General features: G+C 44.9%; 1 protein-coding gene across 1 annotated transcript in view; it reads left to right on the top strand.

Moving 5' to 3' along the window:
* The first annotated feature begins 410 nt into the window (after positions 1-410).
* Lcp2 (lymphocyte cytosolic protein 2) overlaps positions 411-27121 on the top strand; it is a 46446-nt gene continuing 19735 nt past the window's right edge. Inside the window, exons 1-8 of the mRNA XM_034506512.2 lie at positions 411-708; positions 4742-4804; positions 8174-8220; positions 21147-21212; positions 21649-21680; positions 22629-22666; positions 23806-24007; positions 25768-25865. Coding sequence (XP_034362403.1) covers positions 631-708; positions 4742-4804; positions 8174-8220; positions 21147-21212; positions 21649-21680; positions 22629-22666; positions 23806-24007; positions 25768-25865 — 624 coding nt within the window. The 5' untranslated portion in view covers positions 411-630. The remainder of the gene's footprint in view (positions 709-4741; positions 4805-8173; positions 8221-21146; positions 21213-21648; positions 21681-22628; positions 22667-23805; positions 24008-25767; positions 25866-27121) is intronic.

The following is a 27121-nucleotide window of genomic DNA, read 5'->3' as shown; positions in this document are numbered from 1 at the left end:
AACTGGTGGGGAAGGAGATCAGAAAACCTTGAGAGACCATCTTTTTTTCTCCCACAGTTCACTAGTGGATGAAATTATAGATAATTTTAGTGAACTGTCAAAGAGAGATGCTTATCTGCAAAGACTCATCCAAGCACATATATGGTCCCCAGCTTTGAGTGTCTATAATTCTAATGGAAAAAAAAATACCTGAACTGATGCTGGAATTTAAGTCCCCTTTGTTGTTCTTCCTACTTGGCTGAGTGTCTGGGCCAGTGGGGAATTGCCAATCTCTCTCTCTCTCTCTCTCTCTCTCTCTCTCTCTCTCTCTCTCTCTCTCTCTCCTCTCTGCATTGTGAGCTCTCAGAGCTATGCTTCCTTGTTTACTTATTTAGAAGTCAGCAGAGGAAGTGGTAAAGGAAACTAGCTGAGTCGTTTTCTGAGAAGAGACCATATTTGTTCACAGGGGAAGCCGCTGCTTTTGGGGATCTGGCTACAGCAGAAAAGACTCCTTTTCAACAAGGGTATTCCTGAGGGTAGCTGGGAGTCAGAAGAACCAAGGACACTTTGGAGCTCTGGATCTAGGCTTTTTCTCTGTTCATGGCTGCAACACCTCTCTCCAGTTGCTGAGCCTCTCCCTGAATAGCAGCCATGGCCTTGAAGAATGTCCCCTTTCGCTCAGAGGTCTTAGCCTGGAACCCGGACAACCTCGCTGATTATTTCAGGAAGGTGGGTCTTCCCCTCTTATGCTTTTGGTAGGGCTTGTATGCCTTTGGTTGGGTGGGCAGAGACTGGAGGTAGAATCTGGACAGAATGTGGAAGGTATATGGGATAGTGGCGGATACTAGGAGACAGACAGACATTGGTAATCTGTTCTGTAGAGAAAGATAGGGAGTCCTCAACTGTACAAGTGCCTAGTATATACCACCTGTGCATCCAGTGCTCTACAATCTGTGTTTTCTCAGATACAACCCACTGTCGTGGAAGTTCAGTGTTATATTAACAATCTGCATTGACAGTGTTGCATCGTAAAGACATCATTATTTTGCTCAGCTGAAAAGTCAATTCGGAGAGTTTAAGTGGTCCAAAGCTCTTGAGTCTTCTGCCATCAGGTTGAATTGGAGTCATGCCTATTTAGCTTTAAAGCACATCCTCTGGGATTCAGAGGCTTACTGTGGTAAAGGGTACTTACTAGAAAGGGACATATGGAGTCCTGGGGTAGGAAAATGAACAGGCAGGGTAGGAGGGAAGGACAGAGAACTGGATGAACACTGGCGGTTTGGCATCTATTGTTCATGATCCTGGAAGAGGGCTAGAGTCTCTTTATTGGCCAGAGTCTCACTGGGGCTTTATGAGAATCCTGGAAAGCTGTCCGGAACGCAGACATGAGCCCCAGGATAGTTAGGCACACAGAAAACAAATTCAGCAGACATAAAAGTCAAGCTGGACCAGAGTTCTACTGTCCCGCCTTCCAGGATAGGAGGATATAGACAAGAGTTCTTGTTAATTGCTAATGGGGACCATATTTCAGCTTAGGCACATTCCAAGCCATTAAACTCCTTTTAGGCATCAATGCCAAAGAGGTAAGAGATCTTATGAAAGATATGAGCTTCTATCATTCATATCTCTGTAGGCTGATTTCAAATTCCACTGATATTCCAGGCAATGATGAAGACAATGTCCTAAAGCTAGAATCATAGATGTCATCTACTTTGGCTTCTATTTTTCTAAAGAAATAGGAACCCAAGAGGATAGAATGGGCCCCTTGGGGCATATAGTCAAACTTATAATCTATACAGTGGTTCCTTCCCAACCTACAGTAGAAGATGTGAGCATCTTTTACTGGGTGTGGCATTGCAGGAACACTGCACACAGATCTTGCTATCTGCAGCCTTTTTGTGAATTTCATTTTGGTTGCTTCCCTCACCCCCCCCCCCCACACACACACACAAAAGGTCATGACAAACTTTCGACACTGTGGGTGGAATGTGATTAGGCAATTGACTTTTGAGGCATGTTTTTGAAATACTTTTCTCAACTAGAAACCAAGTAAGTTACAGCAGAAAGGCAGTTTGCCATGGCACAATGAAGCCCTGAATTAGTTCAATAGAGCAGAGAGAATGGGGATTGAGAATTAGGCAAGGAAGTCTTCGGAAGAACCAGGGGGCATCGAAAGGCCCCATATTCAAGTGTAACTAAAGGATCATGTAATTCCACAGTGCCACAGATAATGTGTGGGTTAAGTTCCCTTCTGCACATGGTGGGCCTTAAATACCAAGCCCAGGTACTTAAGTACCAGTATCCCAGGGACAGGCCTTGTCTTCTGGAGAGAAAGAAACAAGGGTAGAAACAAGGAGGCTGGGAGTCAGGGAATTGGCAATCCTGAAAGGACCATCAGTCTACCAGACACACAGATGAGACCTTTCAGACGCTGAGCTTGTTAGTACCAAAAGAAAGCCCTCTGTGAAATGACCAAAGAGTCACTTAAGGATGCCCTTGGAGATCAGTGTGCATTTAAAGGATTGACCAGCAAGTGTAATGTCTACAGAAGCAGTTGGATTAGGCCATTGTGACTTCTACCCAGCTTTGGAGTCAGACATGCCTTGGTTTAAATGTGATCTTTCAAGCTAGTTTGGAGACTTCCTTTTGTTGCTTCGACTCTCTGTACATAAACTTCCTAATCAGTGAAAGAAAGGCATGAACAGTAACTAACCAGATGAGATGGAGGAAAGGAAACATGTGAGAGGGATTGAGTTTGGTGTTCTATTGGATCTTAGTCCTGTTCTTCTAACAAGCACCTGATGGGGATGCTCGGACAGCCTGGGGAGACTTTGTGTTATATTGCCTCAAGCATGTGTGTCTCACCCTACATTTGGGATAGAAGCCATGAGGACTAAGGCCATAGTCTACATGTCCTTAACTCTTCCAATTGGTTTAGGACTGGCAGGAGAGTATTCCTGGGCCATGCAGTGTAGTCACTGGCTTATAGCCATGTATTCTAACCATTGGGTTGGGTTTCTACCTCACCATGTGACCTTAAGCCAGATTTTGAGTCTCAGTCACCATCATCTACAAAGCTGAGTAACCACTCAGTCAGGGTCTATCAATCTTGGGTGCTAATCAAAATTATTAGGGTGCTTGTTAAAATGCAGGTTTTAGGTACCAAGACTCAGTTCTTATTGGGCTGCACTCGATGTCTAGGTTCAAGGCTGGCACTCTAGCTTTGGTTTAGAGTGAAAACAGGTACTCTACAGAAGCAGCAACTCATCTGAGAGTGATCACAGTGAAATAAATCAGAGAAGCTGACAATTCCAAGTACCTGATACACACTTGGCATGTGGGTAAAGGAGATGGCAGGGTACTATAGATGCTGCCTGGCCTCAACATTGACCTATAAATAGCTTCCTGAGTGCAATGCTCACTCTGCCCTTCTAAACTAGGAGGTCACCACAATTATATTTTTAAGTTATTATTATTGAGACAGGTCCTTGGAGTATAGGCCAGCTGGTCTTGGACTCACAATGATCCCATCCTCCTGCCTCAGTCTCCTGGATGCTAAGCTTAGAGGCGAGTGCCACCACACCCAGCTATTTACTTCTTACTTTTTTTTGTCATAAGATACTGATTTTAAAATTTCCTCCAAAGAAGGTTGAAATGTTTCTGAGAATAATCTAAGGTCCCCAGAGGAAAATATTTTACCTTAAATACTCCAAAACTCAATCTTAGAAATTTACATCTTAGATGTAAATTTTTGTGCTATTGAGGACAAGGTAAGGTATGTGCACACAACTGTCACAGGTTAGATTTAAAAACAGAGACCTTAAAACACTGATTTCTGTTAATTTCACCACTCTATTCTGAGAATTTGACTTCAATGATTTACCTGACATAAAAAAAAAAAAAAAAAAAAAAAAAAAAAAAATAAATGAATGACCACTACGAGGTACATGTTATCCAGACAGTGCATTTGGCTGGCTCTTGATTACACACTGTGTGCTGTAAGTGACACTGTTACTTAAAGATTACTCTTCATGGAAACATTAAAGCCATGCTCTGAAGTTCAGTTGACACCTATGTCACCTCCCACCCAATGCACCACTCTGTGTTTCTCATCCTTCACCCACAAAACTGGGGTAACGAAGTGACTTACAGCTGCTTTGGGCCTGCCACACGCAGAGCAACCAGTGCTAACCAGCAGCTGCTGCTCCCCCTGCTCAGTCGGCTGCCTGGGAAATGACCTGAACATTCAGTGGTTAAAAATTATGGGGGTGATTCAGTACACAGATGGTTTGTTTATGTTGTTGTTTTGGGTCACTTGAGAGAAAAAAAAGTCACTGTCACAAGACTGAATGTGAGTAGATTCCTTCATCGTGCTCAGAAATAGGCTAGGTTATTTAATTTGCTGAAGTAGTTACCAAGATGATCTTTGGGGGCACAAGACAGAGACTGGTTTAATTTCTTCTGTCAGTTCCTTTTTGTTCTCCTGACTACTATGTGGCCATCTTTCTTAGGCTTTAAAGACAGTGTCTTTCCAGAGGTTCGAGTCCCAAGGACTAAAGTGCACAATTTCTCTATTTTAGAGAGTTCAAGGAGGGTAGTAAAAGTATGTCTAAGGTGGGAACCTGGCCCCTCTGTTAGACAAAGGATCAGGAAGGGGCTGGCTAGCCACAAGTACCACAAATTGCTAATCTCAGGGGAGGCAAGTTGGGGGGGAGGTATGAGAGCCTGTGGCACTGATGGCACCTTGCTCTTCTCTGTGCAGCTGAACTACAGAGACTGTGAGAAAGCTGTGAAGAAATACCACATTGACGGCGCTCGATTCTTGGTAAGCTCTCTCCAGTCTCACACATTGAAACCAAGAATATGCTGTGCTTTGCCCAACAGCTGCAGGGTCAACTGGTCTACCTAGTCCCTATCATCATTGTCTGTGGTTGGTGCCCCACAAAACCCTTTGTTTTGATTAAAGAGTTGGTAAGTCCTTCACCAACTCTCAGTGTCCTATTCAGGAACCTTGTATATCTTACATAGACAGTAAGATATACACCAAAGACATAAACTGAAGGAATCTGAACATAGTTTAATCCCCCACCCCCCAATACAAACACAGAGTTACACTTTGAAATTCTACTCAACTACCATGCATATTCTGAGAAGCCCAAAGTATGTTACAAGAGATACCATTGAAAAACTGGAGATTTTTAGTCCTGGTTGCTAACTCTGTATACACCTCCACTGAGTGGACTAAAGGTTGACCAACCCTCTTTATCTGTATTTCCCACTAACTACAGAATGTACATACTGACTGCGCAACAAGCATGTGATGGTGCTATCCTAACTCTAATTCCACAAGCTTTAACTGTAGGCCCGTGGTTCAGGTCCATGTTGAGTCCATGCCACTAAAGGGAAAGTGGCCCCATTCTGATAAAGGCAGAGAAACTTGGCTACTAGGGAGGTGGTTGTCAATTAGTATGTCAATATGTCATAGCAAAGAAGCTTGGCCCTGAGACTTCAAGCTAGTTGAAAGGGACCAAGAGATTACATGCTACAGCTTGCTACACAGCACACCAATTCATCTCTTGTAAGCACCCCTGCTTTGCATCTGCTTCAGTTACTTTAGTGATGGCAAGCCCCTCACTACCACCTGCAATCTTCCTCCCCTTTCTGGGAACCTTTGAAGTCAAAGATGAGTTCCTTACCCATCCTCGATCATGTCAGAAGCTGAGGACAGAGAAAGCATTAATATAAGCCTTCATGAAACTTTTTTTTAGCAGAAAGATACCTTCATAAAGGCTTTTAACAAGTGAGGAAACATATGCAGAGGTGTGGTAATTTTTTTTTTGTCCTAAGTCACAAATCTAATGTTTAACTCAAAGCATGCCTTTAACTTGGTCCTATGGTGTATAGGGTTTTAGCAATGTTATTTGTTCTTACTGAGCTTTGAATGAACGGAATCCCTTGAGTTTTATTGTTGCTATTCTTGTAACAACTCTCAACCTGTATCTTTCATTCTGATGCTTTAGCACTGAGAAAACAGACACTACTTTGAGTACAGAATGAGGTCAATATCTTTGAAGAGGGCCGTTTGTGGTTGACCTACTGTCCTGGCTAATCTTGAATAAGCATTTGTCCCCTGTCCGTAATTCCTCTTTGCTTCCTCCTCTGATGACTGAACAAACACACTGTTCAGGATCACAGTGGGGGGATGATAATGGCACTTCTCACCTCTGTGACTTTCCCCCCAATACCTTATGTGTATGTTAGGCCTGAACTGACTGATAGAATGATTGTTTCCTTCCTTGAGAGATGGTATTTGAACATCTGTCTCCTCTGTTCCAATCTCTGGGACCTATCAGCCCTTTGTAGAAATGAGCACACCCAACTCACCCTGTAAAAGGGGGCAGGAGGAGCCAGTGAACAGGGAGTAGAACCCAGTGCCTGCCCCAGAAGCTGGGGTATTCTGAAATGCATGGTCCAGCATGGGTACTCTGGCTACACTTTGGAAGGCTTGATGCAAGCTCTAGTTATTCATCTCATACCTGTGCTTGCTCTGGAATATTTAGGACCATTCTACTATTGAATCAACAGTGCTTGCAATCTACATTCCCTTCTTCTTCCCCTCCATTTTCTCTTTCCTTCCTTTCCTTCCTTTCTTCCTTCTTCAGTGTGGGAGCTCAGAGACTCGCCAAATCTGTCTTAATGCCACTTTTATTTAACACTGAGGAGAAAGGAGTATTTTTCTGAAGATAAATGTGAATGAAGCTGGACTTTGGAAATGTGTAAGAGAGGAAGGAGTGTACTTGGTGGATTAACTGGGAAAGGATGTGGTCTTTCTCAAATAATAAAAAATGTACAAGTCTTAGGCTAAGAGACTTCTGGAGGAAGTCCTGAACTTAGGCCCCATTCAGCCTATGAAGAGCCTGGGGGTTTGAACCAATCATTCCAAGCTGGCCTCTCCACCTCTAGGTACTGCTTGTATATGACAGGCCAGAGGAAGAGGGGGAAGGCAGAGAGTAAAAAGTCCATGGTGCTGAGTGAATGTGCCCTTATCTCCATCTGCAAGGAAATAGTGAAAAATAACCATTATTCTGGAGGTCTCATCCAGTAAACTGCAGATTACATCTTACTGGCCACAAGAGAGTCATGTGACTCCACCATCACCAAGGTAACCTGGGGAGTTAAGTGTTTTGCACAACCACATCTTCTGTCCTGAACCAAATTGAGGTTCTGATGGTAAATCAATGAAAAGAACAGACATTGTGAGACAAGCAGCCTTGTCTGGGGACAGGGGTCCTTGGCTCCCCACCAGGGATCTGGTTTGTAGCTACCTTCTCTCTGGATCCCTTTTCTGAACTCAGCAGATCATCATGTTTCCAATATCCACATATCAAATCCCAATAAAGATGAATCCAGGATTGCTGGAGGGTTTTGCAAGGAGAGGAGGAAGTTACATCGCACATCAAAACTCTCTAAGCCTGTTTCAGTATCTTCTGTCTTCCGTCCTAGCTGCTTTCCATGTTCTAGAGGCCTTTCTTTCCCAACATCCTCCTCTTCTGTCCAACCATGACCATGTGCACCTTCTCTTCTGTCTCTTCCTCAACTCTCCTATTTGTATCCTCCTCTCATTCACTTCTGGAGTGTTCCTCTGGAAACCCCGTGGCGACTTCAACTCATTGTGCCACACTCTGAAAACTGTCTTGGTTTTCCACCTTCCAGGTATCCTCATACCTGGTTCTCCTCATCCTTCCTCTATAACTCAGGCAGACTGACAGGAGCCCGGTCAGAAAATGTACCACAGGTTAATAAGGAATGGGCCTGATGCTCCAATAAGACCTCGCCAAGACACCTCAGCCCTACCTCCTTTAATGACACTGGACCCTAACTGCCCCCTTCTCTTGCACAGCTGAGTGGGGATCTGAACCCTGGAGGAAAATAAAGGGAGGACTTTGCCAAATTTGCCCATAAAAACAATCTGTTTAGTTTCACAAATTTTCCCCATGTGTGTTTATTCAAGTCCTTTCTGTTCTAATTCAGGAAAAGTCACGCAAAATTTTAATTATTTCAGGCTTGCCTTTGAAGAAGCTAATCCAAGTGTCTTACCGTGACCACGGCTCTCTGTCATTACCCTCTGACTTACCTGATCCAGGCCCTGCTTGTGTGTTTTTTAACCTTCCTGCCCTGTGTGTCTTCTTTTTAGAACCTGACAGAAAATGACATTCAGAAGTTTCCTAAGCTGAGGATGCCGTGAGTATACCCTCCTGGTGGTCAGTAGGATGGGAACAGGTTGAAATAAGAACATGTTTAGGAGAAAGTGAGCCAGGTGTGTATCAGTATGATTTGTAATGGCAAAGCAGGTAGGGAGGTTGAGGAAATGGAGGAGTCTGGGGAAGAAGAGTCGCGTAATGAGTTAGAAGAAGGAAGTAACAGACTCAAGGCTGCTAGTGGTTGGATGCTTTCTTTACCCAACATGAACTTCAACACTAGATTGTGTGTTTCACTTCCTTTCTTTTTGATGGGGTAGCTTGGGCCTATGAACACAGTACCAAAGTCCAGAAAGCCTACAGTTTCATTGTGGCATCTTTGAGAAGATTTCTTTTATTTTAAAATTATATGTTTGCCCTTTTGTCTTCATGTAGGTGTGTGCATGAGAGTAAAAGTGCATGTGTAGGCCAGAAGGATGGCTCAGATCCCCTGGAGCTGCAGTTACAGGCAGTTGTGAGGCAGCTGATGTGGGCGCTGGCGACAGAACTCTGGCCCTCTGTAAGAGCGGCACATGGTCTTAGCTGCTGAGCCATCTCTCTAGCTCCTCACAGTGTCTTCACTGACTAGTTGGTTTAAGATTTTAGGACCGCTGGTTCCTGGTTAGTAAATGAATGTGGACCCATAAATAAAGAGAATGAAGGTCATTTTTTATCTGTCAATATTGACTTTGTAGACTAGCTGCTAGTGGTGTAGTATTAAGAAGAATGCTTAGGAAAAGGAGCCATAATCGATTAGTAATGTCTGCCCTGGGTACTGAAATGGGATGTAGCAGTACACACTTCCTGTTGTGTATTTTTCATTGTCCTGGCAAAGGTCTCACATGCTTAAGTATAGAGCCCAGGCAGTGATGTAAGTGTAAAGAGTAGGACAGGTTGCAAACACAGATCCCTTTTGAGTTCTTTGTTTTTGATATCCTTGATATCTACAGAGAATTTTTGTTATCCTTGAATACGAGTATCTACAGAGAAATATGTTTTGCACTAAAATAAAGATAGGACATTCTGATTTTAAAGATAACCAACACAAAGGCTGATTGCTGGTGAAACAGTGGGAAGTACTGTTGGCTCGGGCAAACCAGATATCACATGGTCCATCCTGAGAGCGCAGCAGCCAATCAGCTTTGGCCATTGTGGACCCGATGATGGCCAATCTTCTGATTGATCAAAAAACAGCTGGGGACACGAATTCAAATGTTCTATCTCTTGATTTTTAAATATTGACTCAAATGTTTCTAAACATTATGAAAATCAATATAAAGCTAGCCGTGAATTGGACCTGCTCTTGGTGCTGTGGGTTTGAACCATCTACTTTGGGCACTTTCTAGAGACAGTTCTCTTGTTCTAAGGGCCTTGGGGTACATAATGACAAAAAGAACGCACCCAAAGAAAGTAAGAAGATTTCTTGAGTAGGTAGGAAGTCCAGGGAAGTTCAAACAAGGAGGATACACTCAGCCTGGTGACTGGGTCTCCTTTGTCCAGAGAGTGAAGGAATAAAAGCCTTAAGGGTTCATACTTGCAGCTGACAGTCTTTGTTAGATCCCCAGATTTTTTTGTATGTACATATGGCTGATTCAGTTTAGGTTAATTCTAAGACCCAGTTCTACAAGCCTACCAGACATATTTCAGTAGCTATAGGAACGTGGCGACTACTATAGTCATCCCTCTTCACTTGTGGTTTTGCTTCCCATGGTTACCATTACCCATGATCCACTGCATCTGAAAACACAGTAGAATAAAATATGGAGAGAGTGAGAGAGAAATCATTCACATGCTTTTATTTTTATAGTATGTAACATTTGCTCTATTTTGTTAACTGTTGTTATTAATCTCCTACTGTGTCCAATCATAAACTGGCCTTTATCATAAGTATTCCTGTATAGGCAGAAATATCATTTCATTTCAGGCTTTAGTACCGCCTACATCTTCAGGCATATCTGCTGGGGGACTTCCTGTGCACAAAGGGTGGTGACTTTATATGGGAAATACATATGCATATGTCACAAGTGCATAAAGTGTCACAAGTGCATAAAGTGACACTTTAAACACAAACCAGGTTCTTGTTGAAAGTCAGGCACACGGGAGTCAGAATTGTTGGCCACAGACTAAGTTCTCGGAGACTTTAGGCTTTGCTCATCCTGTGTTTTGAAGTTATTAAAGGTTTCACAGATTTTTCTTCCTCTAAAAACAAATAGGAAGTATAATTCAAGGTCCATATTCTACTATGACAGTGCTTAGGCAAACCTGATGCCTGTACTTCAGGTGGGATTCGTTCTTAGCAACTTAACCATAGTTCTCACCACAAAAGCCCAGCAGCAACTCCTATGCTTACCCCCTATCTCCAGTCTGCAGCCTGGGACAAAGAGAGCAGGAGATCCTGAGCCTGATGGATCCTCAAGTTGAGGAGGCAGAGCTGAGACTATAGGAGATGAGAGCCCATTAACCATGTGCCTGAGAGGAGAAAGCTGGGTAGAAAGAGTTAAGGGAAAATTCCCAGGATCCCTGTCTAGTAGGACGCTGGTCAGCCTATGCATAGCAGGAAACCGATGTCTGACCTAAAAGCCTAACCAATCAGAGAGGTAACAGGAACCAGAGGGTTGAAAATGGTGCTCATTTCTACCAGTCAGGTACCAGGATGCCCAGATTCAGTCACTAAGGAGAGTACACAGAAAGGCCTTGCCTCCAAAAATGAAGAACTGTCAGGCCTAGTCTCAAATCTGTTCTGGTTCAGTTAAGTGGATCTTAAAAACAAGGCAGAGCAGATGCAGACTGCTCCCAAGCAACTTTATTACATCCTCAAATAAAACCCAATTATGCAAAAGTATCCATGATTAAACCAAAGTAGTGTGTAGACTCTAACTAGTATCAAGCAAGGAAAATAAACAGGAAATATGACAGTGGAGGAAAACGAACATATTATAGCTGTTGCAGATAACAGGGACTATTGGAAAGGAGCACTGTAGCTGAATTCCGTGAGTTCAAAGTCAAGCTGGGGTACAGGAAACACAAACAGATCTGCACAGAACTTCAAGAGATCGAAGTATTTGAGATGATGAGTAAACTGCTGTAGTTTCATGAGAAACTAGGTTGTGGAGACTCACATGGCAGTGTCCTAGTTACTTCTGTGTTGCTGTCATCAACATTATAGCCAACAGCAACTTGGCGAAACTGGCATATCATCCAGGAAGCCAAGGAAGGAACTCAAAGCAGGAACCTGGATGCAGGAACCGAAGTAGAGACCTCTGAAGAAAAAAAAAAAAGTTTTTACTGGCCTGCTCCTAGGCTTACATTCTGGTACTTTTTCTATACAACCCAGACCACTGTCCTCAGTGAGATGGATATCTTCCATCAATAAACAATCAAGAAAATGCCCCACGTTCTCACCTACAAGCAGTTGCCTGGAGACGGTTTCTCTGGTGAAGTTCTGGCTCCTCTGGTATCTCTAGTTTGTGTCAAGTTGATAACAACTAACAAGATGAGTCATAGAACATGAACCCAGAGCAAGAGAAACTATCCAGAATCAAAGGGAGGGGAAAGTTATCACAAAGTTAGTTATCACAAACTATCCAAAGACCATCAGGGAGCTGGGGGGGGGGGGGGCGGCATGGCTCAGGGCTAGAGTGTTTGCCTAGCAGTCACAAAACACTGGGTTTGCTCTCCACTGCTGGAAGTGGGCAGAGCATCTGGCAACTGTGGAGCCCCTTCAGTCAGCTGCGTATGCAGGACTAAGGTTCTCAGAAAATGTGCCTGCTGAGCAGAGGAGATACAGAAATAAAGTAGAGGAGGAAATAGTATCCAAGAAATTCCAGAGTTAGATAAAAGTTAAGTCCTCAGAATCAAGAGGCATCACAAAACCCTAAGTCCCAAGAAACAGATGGACTGCTGCTCTGTGATGTATTACCATCGAATTTCCTCCCAAACAACTGACTAGCTAGAGCTAGCCAGTGAGAAGAAAAATCACCCGAGTAGTCAGAGAAGAGAAAACACATTAAACTCTGAGGCAGGACTATGAAGATGGAGGGTGGAGCTTCTGTCAGAAACAATGTCACCTGGAAATTTCCTTAAGCACTGAAAAGAGAAAGTTTCAAGAGCAGCACCTGCCCAGTGACAAGTTATTTCAGAAAGGAAGGCAGAAACCTTAACCAGCTTGTTCTGATTTAGTCTTCACTATACTTATTGCTACTGCACAAATAATCAAAACCATGTGTCTAAATAATTTCTTGTCTGTGAGAGTCCTGAGTAGGTTGGAGGCCTCCAAAGATTCCTGCCTTTGGTCAAAGGACAAGAGTGACAGCTAGAAAGGGAGCTATGGGAGCGGAGACAGCTGTGGTATTGTGCTCTGGTGTCTGCTGCAGCTGTTCATCATTAGAACTGTGCCTGGTGTGTAGTAGGTGCTCAGTAAATTGACTGACAGCTGCCAAATGTAGGTAAAATAGGACTTTTGAAGGCACATAAAATCTGAAAGAGCTCATCCCAAATGCTGACCCACTCTACAGTAACTGTTGTAGAACATCTCCGAGGAGGAATGACATAGCCCCTGCTGCTAGTGTGGGTCTTTGTGGAAGCATGCAAAGTGTTAGAAATGGTGTCCTTGTGCCCATAAATATATATGTGGTCTTTTGAGAACATCTGGGTTGCATCTCTCAGTTCCTATACAAATTACTACTCTGTGTATACTTCACTTATTTAGCAAGATGCCTACAACGTCTCAAGACTTGTCAGTGTAGGGCTGCAAAGAAAAAAGAACAGATCCTTCACATAGTATGCTTATAGTCTAATGGAAAAACCATATAATAGTCCAGTTGTAGCCTGTGTGCCTGTAATCTCAGTAATCGGAGACAAGAGCAGAAGGGTTGGGAGTTTGAGGCCAGCCTCAGCCACACAAAATGAGTTAGAAGTGAGCCTGGGATATATGAAACCCTGTTGCCAAAAAAGAAAAAACATGAAAAGGGGGGAAGGAAGATAAGAAAAAGTAATAGAAAAAAAGAACCGTGGATCATTCTAGAAGGAAGCATACTGTAAAAGCATGGGGGATAGGATATTCATTGGTACTTCTCCTGTGTCAGAGTCTGGAGCATGTGCAGAAGGTCAGAGGAAAACAAAGAGGCTGCTATGACTAGTTGGTATGTCAGTTGGTAGGTTGGTATTCAGTTCACAATTTACAAAGGCCCTGTGAGACTCTGTACATAAGAGGTAATGAAGGGAGTGGACCAGGAAGAACATTAAGAAAGACTTACATCTCGGATCTGTCGAGGGAGGTATAAAATATGACATAGAGGAGAACTGAATGGGAGCATGGGAACAAGTTAGATGTGGGCCGCCTCACACTAGCAAGAGGCAGTGAGGACTCTGTGCACACTCTCTCGGCTCTCTGAGCCTCTGCTTCTCATCTGTAAACTAGGGATAATCATGGGGCTAACCTCCAAGGGTCAGTGGGAAAATTAGAAGAAACAGTGGAGAAGTAAAACAAACAAACAAGTTTACTGAATAAGTATAAGCATGCCTTTTAGTTTTTGCTAGAAAGAGAGGGTTAAAGAATATCCAGGGCAGTCTAAGGAGTGAGAGAGATTGACTCTAAAGCTGAATTTGCCTCCTGCCTTCCCCATCTGTAGAAGGAGAAAGTAGTAGTTGTCAGGGAAGGAGGAAGATTAAAGTAACATAAATTTCCTGGCTCTGTCCTTATAATATAGATATTTAATAATTACTATCCCACCATCTTCTACATTGATTGGTTTGTTTTGAACATCGTCCTTAAGGGTGAAAAGAGATTGAAGACAAACAGAAAAGGAAAATAAGGTCACATGCCTCTGGGTAGTTCTGTATCTGTAGCGGGAGGTGTTAAAAAAAATGTGGCGTGGACCTGCTAGCTCCCGGCAGCTGCCATGTTCTCACTCTAAGTTCCCGCACTAAATGCTAAATGAGGCACCGGCTGGCCAGGAGCGCAGACCAGGGATCCACAAGACGCTGGTATGGCTGCTGCCTCCGCTGGTCAGCTCCATGGACTCCATGGCTCTAAGCATGGCCCTTGGGCCAACTCCACCACTCTCATAGTGCTTGGCTCAACCCCAGACAACATCCACCATCCTCACGGTACCCGGTAGAAATAAGACTCTTAATACTTAAAGATTATCCAATGGATTTATATATCAGCAAATACTCAATACACAAGATGCCCACACAATTAGAATTGTTAACCCAATTACTTAACCTCGATATTTCTAACTACCTTAGACTGCTAGAGGCACACGGATATCAGCTGCAATCTTCTCTCCTCTCCTTCTCCCAACTCCTAGCTCCGCCTACCTCTTCTACTGCCCAATCACCAGCTCTAGGCTTTATTTTACAAATTAAGGTGGGCAGAAGGTTCACAAAGTCACTTGTATACTGATTCACTCCTCCTCTTCAGCCCCTCCCGGGAAAGTGGGATTAGCATCAAAATACAAGACCAGGTGATCTGATCCACAACTACCTAAAATACCAGAATCAAATGCAGAGTCATGACTGGTCAATGCAAGGAGAGTGAGAGACTCTGGCGTATTGGGTCCTAAATGGGTCTTTATCCAACCACTTCCCCCAGGGCTCAGGAAGCTATTTGGAAAAGGGAGGGAAAAGATTGTCAGAGCCAGAGGTGATTCCAAGCACTGGTTGACTCCAAGGAAACAGTGTCTTCCAGATACAAGAGGACCAATACGCATAAGGACTCACAGAGACTATGGCAGCATGCTCAAATCCTGCACAAGTTCAAGCCAGACAGGGTCCCGGCACTGAGTAGAGAAAGTAGACCCAGGTTCCCACCACACCCCAGCCTTAAAGCTCTCTGCAGTTGACAGCAATGCAGAAATCGGTTTTCTTCAATGGTGTCTCACTGGGTGTATTAACTACAGTTCAGGGCAGGTCCCATGCCCCAGGGGTAGTAAGCCAACACAAAATTAACTCTATAGTCTTTCGCAAGGAAAATAAACAAACAAAGTTAAGCAGATTTTATTACCAAGGTTGATTCTGTAATGAAATTTTCTTTCAAATACGGTTACTCTCTCAGGACATGGGTAATATCAAGACACCCTGAATATTTTAACAATGAGGGGATCTTAGAGAAAATGATGACGGCTCCCTTTACAGAGCCTGGGCTGAGCCTCAAGCTGAAGCTGAGAATGGTGAGGCAGGGCATCCATGTGGGTGGTGCAGGCAGCAGATACGTGTAAGCTGACACCCATCATTAACATTCACTGTCTCCATCACATACCGTGATTGTGATTAGATCCAGCAGGGGAACAGGACAGAGCCAACTGTTCACGGGTTGCTCCTGATAAGCTGCAGGCTTCCTATTGGCAGAGACTGCCTTCTATCTCATCTGCAGACCTTATCTCTGTACCCAAGTTAGAGAAGGCAGCAAGGGGGGGGGGGATCCTCAGAAGAGAAAAGAACATTCTTTACCTACAAGTATATATTCAGCCCCCAGCAACACGGAAGAAATTATTAATTTGAAAACCATCTTCAGCATGCACCTGGAAGATCTGACTCTTGATTCAAAAAGGCAGACATTTTAAGGTAGAGAGCTTCTTGTTTCCTTAGAGAAAGAAGGATGAAATTGGAAGCATAGGCCATGATGGTGCTGGAGTTCTCTGAGGAGGGCTAAGGTCAGGGTTGGAGAAGACACCCTGACAGTGCCGCTCCAGGCAGGGGCACATGTCTACCCTGTCCTGGGCCTTGATACCTAAGCGTTAGCCTATTGAAGAGATCTTCAGACAAGATATCAGCCTTCCAAGGGAGCATGCCAACCAAAATGGGGATAGGAAGCACTTTTACTGGCCAAACTATGACAGGAAATAGCCTTCCCCTCACACTCGTTGGCTACTAGACAGATACATATGGTGCAACTGAGGCAGCAAAACTGGAATTTGTGTTAGACAAGGCCTACTCTTTCTGTTTTCTGTGCTCTGATTCTCTCTCTCTCTCTCTCTCTCTCTCTCTCTCTCTCTCTCTCCTTTGCATTTCTTTCTTCTTGAGTGATCAGCCCATTTAGCTCAAGGCTCACAAGTGGAATATAGTTGGCAAAGTTGATGCTAGAATGAACTATGGAAAAGCGAGCTATGGAGGTGGATTCAGATTGACGAGGCCCTGTGGTCTCTTTCACTCCACTCTCCAACCTTACTCCCTCCGTAATTACAAACTTCCTTCTCTTCTTTTCTTCTTTTCCTCTTCCATTTTATGAATAACAATCTCCATAGGAATCAAGAGTGACAGGTGTTACTCTGCAAGATTTTCCGAATCATTAGAACTGCTTTAGGCTTGTGGGAGTTCCTCCCTACCCACTATGGGATTCAGTGGATCCTGGGGGAGGCCTGAGGACCTATGTGACAGGTGCATATGTGATCCTGATGCATAAGAAGTCAAGTTGTCAGATGTAACCTACTTATGACAAACATTAAAACAAACGAACAAAAATCTTCAATTTGCATGGAAAATACTTTCCTGAAGACACATAGAGGATGCTGGCCTTGGGGTAGAACATTATAGCCAGACTCTCAGGCCTGAAGTTTCTGTTCCTTGTGCATCATTGGGAGAGACAAACTATCATGATGAAGTCTGCCCCGGTCACACAAATAGTTAGAGATGCTGTTCGGCTGGGACCTAGTCCATTATTATATGATGCCACCTCCTGCAATGGCTTGACTTCCTTTGAGAGGCTCAGTCCCTCCTCAGGGCCAGCACCACTCTCAGATGAGGGAAAGCAGAAGGAATTACTGTGTGGATCCCCAGCCTTCTCTCCCTCCTTCCCAGGCTAGGGAGAGAGGGCTGGGGGTTTGTGGGGAGAGAGAAGCTGTGTCACCTCTGCCATTCACTGTCATTTGATCCACTAGGGGGTGGGGTGCAACTTGGTAGTTCTGCACAAAGCTAACAGCCACTTCTGTGGCCTCTGGCTAGCAAAGCAACTCAACAGCCTACACAGCATGGGGTCCTCACAGTTTGGGAAGAGTTCTCAGAAGCCCTTCTCAGCCCTGGGAGGCCCAAGCTTTGCCACCTCCTGCAGACTGCACCTTCTTGCCCTTTCTTGGCTCTTTGCTGTTCTGCGTGGGGTCTGTGGTTTAGCATTTCCTTCCTTTCCAGTTAGAGCCCCAGCAGCCCCAGCCTGGCTGTTAGAGATACCAGTGAGAAGAGGCACAGTGTAGAGTAGGAGACATTTTAAAGAGGAGACAAATGCGGGAGCCAGTTAAAGCCCAGCTAAGCTTGGCGGAGGAGGTGGGGGAGGGAAGCATTGAGTTCTGGCTCAGTTCCACATTCTTCAGGCCCCTGCTCAAATGGTATCTACTTGATGAGTGCTGGTAGTTTTAAGTTGTAACCCCACGATCCTCTTGTCCAAGCTCCTCCCACCATCACATGAACAGACAAGGTACTCCCTTACTTTGAACATTATTTATGTTAAGTATTCATTGTTAGCAAGGTGGTAGCATGCACCTTTATTCTCAGCCCTCAGGAGGCTAAAATGGGAAGATTTGACTCTCTCTCTCTCTCTCTCTCTCTCTCTCTCTCTCTCTCTCTCACACACACACACACACACACACACACACACACACACACATACACACTCAGAGTTGTGGGAAGCAAATACCACAGGTCCCCATGCCTTGTGCAGCAAGCACTTTACTGACCAGGCCATTTCCCCAGGCCCCTTGTCTGCTTCTCTCTACAGTCCAAGAGTAGAGCTTCTTTGGTTATTCTGGGATGGACTTTCGAGTGCCTCGCAGGGTTCTTGGCACTTAGAAGGACTTCAGTGCATGTTTTAAAGTGAGCAGGTGATAGGAAGGGAGTGGCTTCTGCAGCTGCTGCCACCCATCCTGGAAGGATGCAGAAGAGACATTTCTCTAATGATCATATAGGGGACCTTTAGCCTGCCTGCAGTCTGCTCTAAACAACCACTGCCAGGTCACATGTCGCCATAATTATGTCACAAACATCCTCATGCTGTGTTTAGAGGAGACTAGAGAGCACCTCCCATCATCCCACCCTCCCCCTCCTTACCCCACCCCACCCTCACTTTCAAGTGCTTCTCCCTCTAGAGCAGTGGTCCTCAACCTTCCTAATGTTGTGACCCTTTAATACCTCATGTTGTGGTGACCCTCTAACCATAAAATTAGTTTTGTTGCTACTTCATAGCTTTAATTTTGCTATTGTTATGAATTGTAATGTAAATATCTGGGTTTTCCAATGGTCTTAGGCAGCCCCTGTGAAAGGGTCATTCTACCCCTCAAAGGGATCTCAATCCTCAGGTTGAGAACCAACCGCTCTAGATGGTGATTCAAGTCTAAAGTTGCAACAATGGCGTTACTGTGGAGAGTTTACCATTGCCTTATTTGTACCCTTGAGTCTCTCTGCTGTTCAAGTTCATCTGCCCTGTGGCTCGTATGAGGTCGGAGGGTCCTGAGCAGTGAGTTAGGAGCTGAGGAAGGAATAGAAACGTTAAGGCTGTTAGGACTGCCCTTGCTAATCTAGCCAATTAGCACCAGGCTAACTTGTTTCCATGAGCTACCAACCAGCAAAAGGGACACAGAGTGAGTGTAACTTTCACAGCTAGGAAGAGGCTTCTCCTGGGAAAAGGACAATGCAGAGAGAATTGCACAAGGTTGTAGTACCTTAAAAGGACACTGAGTTGAAAACTAGAGAGAATGGATGGGCTGGTATGTGTGTTGTGAAGACCTTCATCACGAATCTATAATATCCCTCCTTTTGACTGAGCCTCTGTCACCTCCTACAAAATATAATTAGATTAGCTTGAAGCTTCTTCTCTTACTCCTGAAGTGTAGAGTGTGGAGTTTCCTGTTCTATAGCTTTGAGGGTTGCTAGGGCCTGCTTGGAATACAGCCCGGGAGCCAAGACTCTCCCTGTGCTGGTTTTGGGGAGACTTGCTGGTTCTGTATGGATGCACCTGAGCACATGGTATAGTTAGTTATTTTGACTGAACTTGGGGCTCAGGGGTGGGGTGATTCAAGCAGACTCTCCCTTGGCAAGATGTACCTTTACAGGGAATGCTTTCCTATAAAAGTTCATGTGGGTGATTTAGTTATTCACCACTGTGACAAAATGCCTGAGCAAGACAACTTAAAGGAAAGATTTGTTTTGGCTCACGGCTTTAGAGGTTTCAGGTAGGCTGTTTGGCTGTAGCTAGCTTCTGGGCCTGTGGCGAGGCAGAGAACCAGTGTGAAAGGGTATGGGGAAGCATTGCCATTCACTCGTTGCATGGTAGCTGGAATGCAGAAAGAGACAGGAGAGATTGGGCCTAAAATCCTCCTCAGGTGCATGTCTCTAGGAACTAACATCTTCCAACTCGGCCCTCACTTCTGTAGTTCTACTTCCTTCTAACGGTCTATTGAGAATCTGAAGGAATAAATGTATCCGTGGCTATGTGGCATGAGACACAAACTACAACAGCCCCAGTGGCCTAAAGCATCCCCTAACCTTTCAGGGACCTTCACTCATGTGAAGCCATGACTTCACTACAGAAAAGAATTTCAAGATGAGCCAGTGTGAAGCAGAGTTGGGTTTATGAAAAATGAAAAGACTATTTAGCATAGATTTAAATATGTGGGGTTACTAGATAAAAAGATACCCAGAGACGGGGAAGAAGATACCCAGAGAGGGTACCATGGCTTTCTTCAAGGACAGTAGCTCTTACGTATCTTAGCCATCCCCATAAGTCCTGCTTGGCTGTTCACAAGTTATAGCTCAAGTGATTATGAAGAGCAGACACCCCCTCCCCATCTGCCTCTTTTTGATAAGTGAAATTACAGGATGGCTCCATATAATTACAATATTATAAAAATAAATCATGAGACACAAGACTGTGCAAGGATGAAGGCATGACTTTCACTGCCAGTGGAGCTTCTAGTGAGATTCATGGAAAACATTTGGCTTTCAGCTGGGGCAGGAGAAAGGTGGTGCACACCTAGGTCTTAAGCATGACTTGTTACTATCTTAATGTTCTCATTAAAATATTTCTCTGTAAAATGTCTCTGAATACCTTTGCAGCAAATGTTAATTGTGCTTGACTTCTTGACTTTAAGCTGGCGAGAGTCTTTGAGTCTTTGAGAGTCTCTGGGTGAGGGGTTCACTTTCTATATCTCCATAATGTGCCTTGCTTTCCTGTCCTGCCTCATATGAGTTAAGACGTTGCTTAGTTTAAAGCTCTCAAGATCTGATCATCTCTGGAAATACTCTCCCAGACACATGGGAATTGTGATGTCCGAATTTCCTAGGTGTCTTTCAATCGAATTAAATTGATAAACAAGGTTGACCACTACATGATGTTACTAAGTAGATACAAAGAAGGACAATGTGTGTGTGTGGGGGGGGTTGGAATAACAGGACGAATAACACCCAAATGGAGGCTGCAGTAAGAAATACACATGGGCAGCTGAGCCTCTGGGTCTAGCAGATGGTTTGATCATGACTGTAAGCAAGCGATTCACACAAGAGTTATCAGCCAAAGCTCAGGGGACCACAGTGATTGTGATGTGTGAGCTGTAACTTGAGAACAACCACAGAACAGTGACTGATACAATTCCAGTGTGTAGATCCTAGGAGCCCGGTCCTTCAGAGCAGTGAGGAGGCAGGTATAAGCTGATCACATTTTCAGGAGAGCTCAGAGCCAGTCATTGAAGGCTCAGTAGACATAGGTCAGCATGTGACAGAAGGTTTCATGGGAGCAAGAGAAGTGATTGGTATTGGGTCAGGTCCTGGCAAAAGAGATGGCAAGTTTTAGCTAATTGGGAGCAAGGTATGAGACTGGCTTGGGAAGGATGGTAATAAAAGAAGACTGGTCAAGTTGAGCCTATGAACATAGAGACCATGTGGACCAGGGAAGGGGAGGCCAGGAGGAGCCTGCTTTCTCTCTTCATGTGTGTCTTTATCTTGTAGGCTTCTCAGTAAGTTGAGTCAAGATATCAACAAGAACGAAGAGAGAAGGAGCATTTTCACACGCAAGTGAGTGGGCATCTCTGGCCTAGGAACCTCTGTAGGGGAATTCAAGAATTAAAATCCCAAATGAGCCTTGAAAAGAACCTGCAACACTTGCCTCACCTGTGGGGGGTCCCCTCTGTCCCAGGGGTCATGAAGAGAATGCCCAAGGAGAGGAAGGAGTTTCCTCTCCTTGATGAACATTTTGCTCCCAGGTGCAGGACATCAAGTGAACATTCCCTAGATCTTTAAACAGTCACAAGCTTCTTTCTGTGACACCATTATGGCTTTAGTGGTCTCCAGAAGCTGGGGGGTGAGGGAGGCAGCCAAACTCTGGTTGCGAAGCAACAAGAGCACAAGCCTTAGGTAATGAAACATAATATATATCGGTGCAGAGGGCTAGACTGGGGGAAGGAGATGCCCTTAGATTGACAAGCAACTGAGATGTTATTTGTTTTTGCAGACCCCAGGTTCAACGGTTTCCTGAGGAGACAGGTAAAGGTACCTGGGCTGAGAGACAATTGCTTTAGGAGGTGATATGTACTTTGGTTCTGGTCTTCTTGAGTGCTGTGCAATGGGACATAACTCATTAGCTCATCAGCCAGGTCTTTGGCATAGAAGGGTTAGGGTTCCCACTGAGAGGAGGAAGGATGCCACTCTAGAGGTACACTGCAGAGACTCCGCTTTGAGCACCTCATCTGAGCCAGTGTCTGAGTGTTTTAGGCAGTTTCCCACTGTTCAATTGCACAAAATATCTAGATTTGGGTTCCTGGTCCCCTTCTAGTCCTGTTGAATAAGACATCACATGAATAAGGACCCATGTCTTATTCTGTGAAGACAATCCTTGTTGGCTTTTATATACACACAAGAGAGATTAGATACCACTGCTGCTCTCTGGTAGAATGAATTCTCCAGATAGAAATGCTATGGACAATAGTAAGTTGCTGTCTCTGAGTGTTTTCTGTTGCTATAACACTGCTCCTAAAGCTGGAGGAGGTCTAAAGGTCTAAGAGCATGGTGCTGCCATCAGTTCAACTTCTGGCTAAGAGTGCATTACAAATAGCATTACACAGAAAAATGTGAGAATAGTGAGGGGCCTGTGTCTAAGCGACTGAAATACCAGGAATGTCCTTGTAATAGGTTATCTCACAAGGTCCTGATATGATACCTACTCCAGTCCAGAAAGACCCAAGTCTCTGGAGAAAGATACTAATCAATTCATGAGGTCTCTTTGACCTAATTATCTCTTAACGATCCCATTATCCCTCAATACCATTGCATTAGGATTTAACGTGAGTTCTGGTGGGATAACTTGTACTCAACACAGCAGTTGATGGCCCCATTCACAAAGAAGAAAAAAATGAGGGCCTGTGATGGACACTGGGAGAGAGAACTGCTCTGACTCTCTCTTGGGTGCTGATGGTGGTGTTATCTCCCTTGCAGAAAGCCACGAAGAAGATGATGGTGGCTGGTCATCCTTTGTGAGTATGGCTTAGGCTAAATCACCCTTGTATCAATGGCTGGAGTGGCTTTTATCTTTTTTTATCTGGAGTGGATATTTATCTTAATGCTAGAAAAGGAGCAAGTTCCATCTACCAATAAGGCATTGAAACATCCCATTTCAGGCCCCCAGGAAAGGGCCAAAGTAAATATTTCCAGCTTTAGAAGCCCAAAGGGTTTTCTTTCTGTACTACTCAGCTCTACCTCTGTGGCATAGAAGCAGCCATGGGCAGTGAGCTGATGAGTGGGCTCTCTGATGAATACAGAGGTGGGCTGTAACTTACCGGCCACACCATTTATCACCACTACCATACCCAATAGCAATCTGTCCCTTTCTACTATCTTTCTAGAAATCTATGCTACTGTCACCTTCCTCGTGGAATTAAGTCACCATTGGTAACACAGAGGGGAAAGCATTACAGAATGAAGTGTTAACACCAGAAACAATCCCATACCAATTTTACATAGGAAGGGTGACAATGACAAGACCTTTGAGAGTCCAGTGGACTGTGCATCTCCTTTCATCAAACTACACATGGTCATCATACACAAAGCTAGACAGGGCTAAGCATTCTGTGATGGGAGAGAGATCCAGAGGGACGTGCCTTGTGCAAAGCCCTTCATCGGGTAGAGGCGGATCTGGGTCCCAGGCTGTCCAACCCTTAGTCTAATTTGTCTTTTTGGTAAGTGGCCACCACTAGGTCTTTTAAAAACCATACACAGAGTGGCCCTTGGTCTATTGGGATTCTAGTAAATGAAAGCACTTCATCTAAAAAATAATGGTTTTTGGTAAAGTCTTTTATTATTTTTTTTAATGGGAAAACAAAGGAATGCAATAGATTTAGTTTGTACCAAAGGAACAAGAAAGTCAGTTTCTCCAGATGTGTTTGTGCTTCAGCTGCTGGATCCCTGACAAGGCTCCTTCTTGAGTCTTCCCGTGCTCAGCCAGAGGCTAAGCTAGTCTTCAATCCTGTCCCAAAAGCATGTGTTTCCAGTCTGTGGAGGCCATCACAGACAGATCTGGCTGGAGGATGCCGGGGTCTTGGGCAGAGATCCATACTGTAAAATATTGCCCTATAACACCTGTACAAGCTGTGCCATCCCTCCACTGTGTTGACAGGAAGATGACTATGAAAGTCCCAACGATGACGACGATCCAGATGGGGAAGACGATGGTGACTACGAGTCCCCTAATGAGGAGGAAGAGGCACTGGTGGACGATGCTGCTGACTACGAACCTCCGCCCTCCAACGACGAGGAGGCTCTGCAGAGCTCCATCATGCCCGCCAAGCCTTTCCCCAACACCAACTCCATGTACATCGGTAAGGGCCTCGTTGCAACCCGCTGGGCCTGGTGGCCCTGGGAGAAGATGCCCATTGAGCTTCTCTGGGTGCTGATTCCTGCTCAGTTTCTGAAAAACTGGTGGCTTCTGGCCAAAGACTGCCTTTCTGGCCGTTTCACAAGCTAATACTAGAGCCGAGGACAAAGGCCTGATGGGAAGAGGGCGGTTATGTGGCACCGCCATCTGCAGGTCATAAGAAATGTGAGGGCACTCAGAGGGAGTGGTTCTGCTTTTACAATGAGACAGACCTTAGGATGTTCGTCATCTCCCTGCTGTTCTGTATTCACGTGTTCTTCCTCCTTCATCCATTCACAAAATCACAGATGTTACTCATCTCCTATTATGAACCAGACACTGTGTGCTAGAATCCACCCAGAAGGAAGGTGTGCCTTTGTTTGGTGGGAATTACTTTCTGGTAGAGGAGGTGACTGAAAATGAACACAGGCACACTTGGCTTCCTCTGCATCCAGGAAACAGTGTGTCTCACTCTGGGAGCTGTCCTGTACTCTGCTTCAGACTGTGCCCCACCACCCTCACTTTGTGTATTGAAGGACAGAACACAAAAGCTAACAGGCAGGGAGCCTCAGCCATCGTCAAGGCTGTTCTAGACTTAGGAAAATGGAAACCAGATTGGCGTGTGTCTTTAGGTGCCTGTCACAAAGACACAGAGTGAGCAAGACAGACCTCATCCTTGAGCACTCTTAGGCTAGTGGGTGAGGCAACACTACAGAAATTCCAAACTTGTCAAGATGGTTCTGGGCAGTTCTGTGGCAATCAGAATAATATGAATGTCTGTCTAGGGCGAGATCACGTGCTGTTTAATTTGGAACAGAATTGGGGGCCAACTCCTCCCTTTAAGGGAGGAGACAGACAAAGGAGGAAGTAGGAGAGCATAGCAGCCCAGAGTACTTGTGAAGGGAAGGAAGCAACAGAATAAGGGGCTCACGAGGGTGGCAGCGAACTTAATCCCAATAAGCAGCTGTGTGTGCAGTGTCAGCATATGAAGGCATGCACATATGTGTCTCTGTGCATGCTTAAGTGCCAGCAGACACTCATGTTTCTTGGCACACGTGTATGCACATGCATGTTGAACACACATACTTGTGCTCTGTATTTGCATATGTACATATATATGCACAGGGATCCTGTGTGCATGCATATGTACATTTGCACATCCACACACGTAGAACTGTATCTGAAAACACTCACTGGGGTAACTCTGTAGAGGCTCCCTTTGACTGGCAGCGTCTCAGATATTACCTGTTTGTGTGAGGTACGATGCAAGTTATTCCAGTGTGTAAAAAGAGTTAAACCAAGTCTGCAGGAAGAGGGACATATCGGGACCAAGGACTTCCTGCTTCCTGTAGGACCCAGGCTGGGTCTGACTATATCTCAGATTCATGCTGGTACGGTGGAGATCTGGAGGGGAAGGGTCAGGTCTTCTGACACCTCAAGCTGCACAGCCAGGCACAACATGTTGTAGAAAAAGACTGACTTTGACAACACTGACTTCAAATTTTTATTTCTTCTCTTTTCTTTTCTCTTTCTTTTTTTCTTTTTTTTTTTTTTTTGTTTGTTTGTTTTTGTTTTGTTTTTCAAGACAAGGTTTCTCTGTGTAGCCCTGGCTGTTGTGGAACTAGCTCTGTAGGCCAGGCTGGCCTTGAACTCAGAGATCTGCCCACCTCTGCCTTCCGAGTGGGATTAAACGGCTCTTCTTTCTTTTTAATATTGTTTCCGCAGACCGGCCTCCCACCAGCAAGGTCTCCCAGCAGCCTCCGGTGCCCCCGCAGAGACCAATGGCCGCCCTCCCTCCCCTGCCAACAGGCCGGAATCACTCGGTAAGCCTCCTCCCTTTCTTCCAGGCCGCTTTGTTTCCACAATTCTTTCTTCCAGTAGACAGAAAAGGAACTAAGCATCTTTACCTAATTCTAAGTTTCTAAAAGATAGTTATGTCAGGGAAAATGCACACCCTCACGTTCCGCTCAGTGGTTCTTGTTTTTGTGATGATATATAAACAGTTTCTGTGTGTGTGTGTCATAATGTTTATTGGCTTTTTTTTGGCCCCGCAAACAATATGAACTGCGTGTATAATGAGATACTCCCCTTCCAAAATCATCGTGCTACCTCAGCTATTTAACTGTGGGTGAACCAAGTCTGGCCGGGCATCTTCCGGTGTTGCCTAGAATCAGTAGAAGCAGTAGGCCTCCTCCTGCAAACAGCGCTGCGCCACCTGCTAGCAAGATCAAGAAATTCCAGGGATGACTGCCTTAAGATCACAGGATTTCCAACACAGTGAAGCCCACGAGAAAAGCAGTGATGCAAGACCCACTTTTTCTTTTCTTTCAGCATATAGTCCAGCTCCTATGGAGCTCCCATGAAGCTCAGTCTAAAGGAGTCAGTATCTGGTGATGTGTTCTTTCCGCAAGGAGCCAGGACACTTTAGCAACTGTGGCAAGAGCCAAAGTGTCAGAACTAGAAGGGGGGATTGCGGTGGGAGGAGGGTCTTGGCAGATACCAAGTAGCGAGGATTCCCCTTCTCACAGATCGCCCCCTCCTGCTGGCATCTCTGCAAAGGGGCGTCATGGAACCCAGTGTATCTACACAGGCATTTTGCTTTTGAAATCTGAAGACTTTTGCCTCCACCACTGAGAGGCAGGCTTTGCCCATCGCTTCGACAGATATTGGTTGGGCAGCTACTTCACACCAGTGTGCTCTGTGCCAGAGGAAGAATATGGAACAGCAAAGAATGCCCCGACTCTCATAACATTTTCATATAAACAAGCACACAAATGTAGGAATGATCTGGGTGTGTGGTTTGGGAATGCAGGGGACCAAGTAATGTGACAGAGAGTACAGAGCTGACATTGAGCTGGCACAGGAGGAGCCAGTCATAGGTAAAGCAGAAGGGACATCCCAGGCAGAGGAAACACAGGCACAGAGAGGATGCATGAGCTTTGGGTTTTGTGAGAATTGTGAGGAGATCCTTATGCAAGGACCAGGGAGCATCAGAGAAGAACATAAAAATTTCTCAAAAGGTGGGCAGAGAATCTCGTGTGGGGCTTCCCAGAGGGCTCATGTTTCACTTCTAATGTGA

This window comes from Arvicanthis niloticus, chromosome 6 (genome assembly GCF_011762505.2).
Source record: "Arvicanthis niloticus isolate mArvNil1 chromosome 6, mArvNil1.pat.X, whole genome shotgun sequence".
Taxonomy (NCBI): domain Eukaryota; kingdom Metazoa; phylum Chordata; class Mammalia; order Rodentia; family Muridae; genus Arvicanthis; species Arvicanthis niloticus.
The sequence above is the reverse complement of the archived record's forward strand: the minus strand, read 5'-3'. Positions and strand labels throughout refer to the sequence as shown.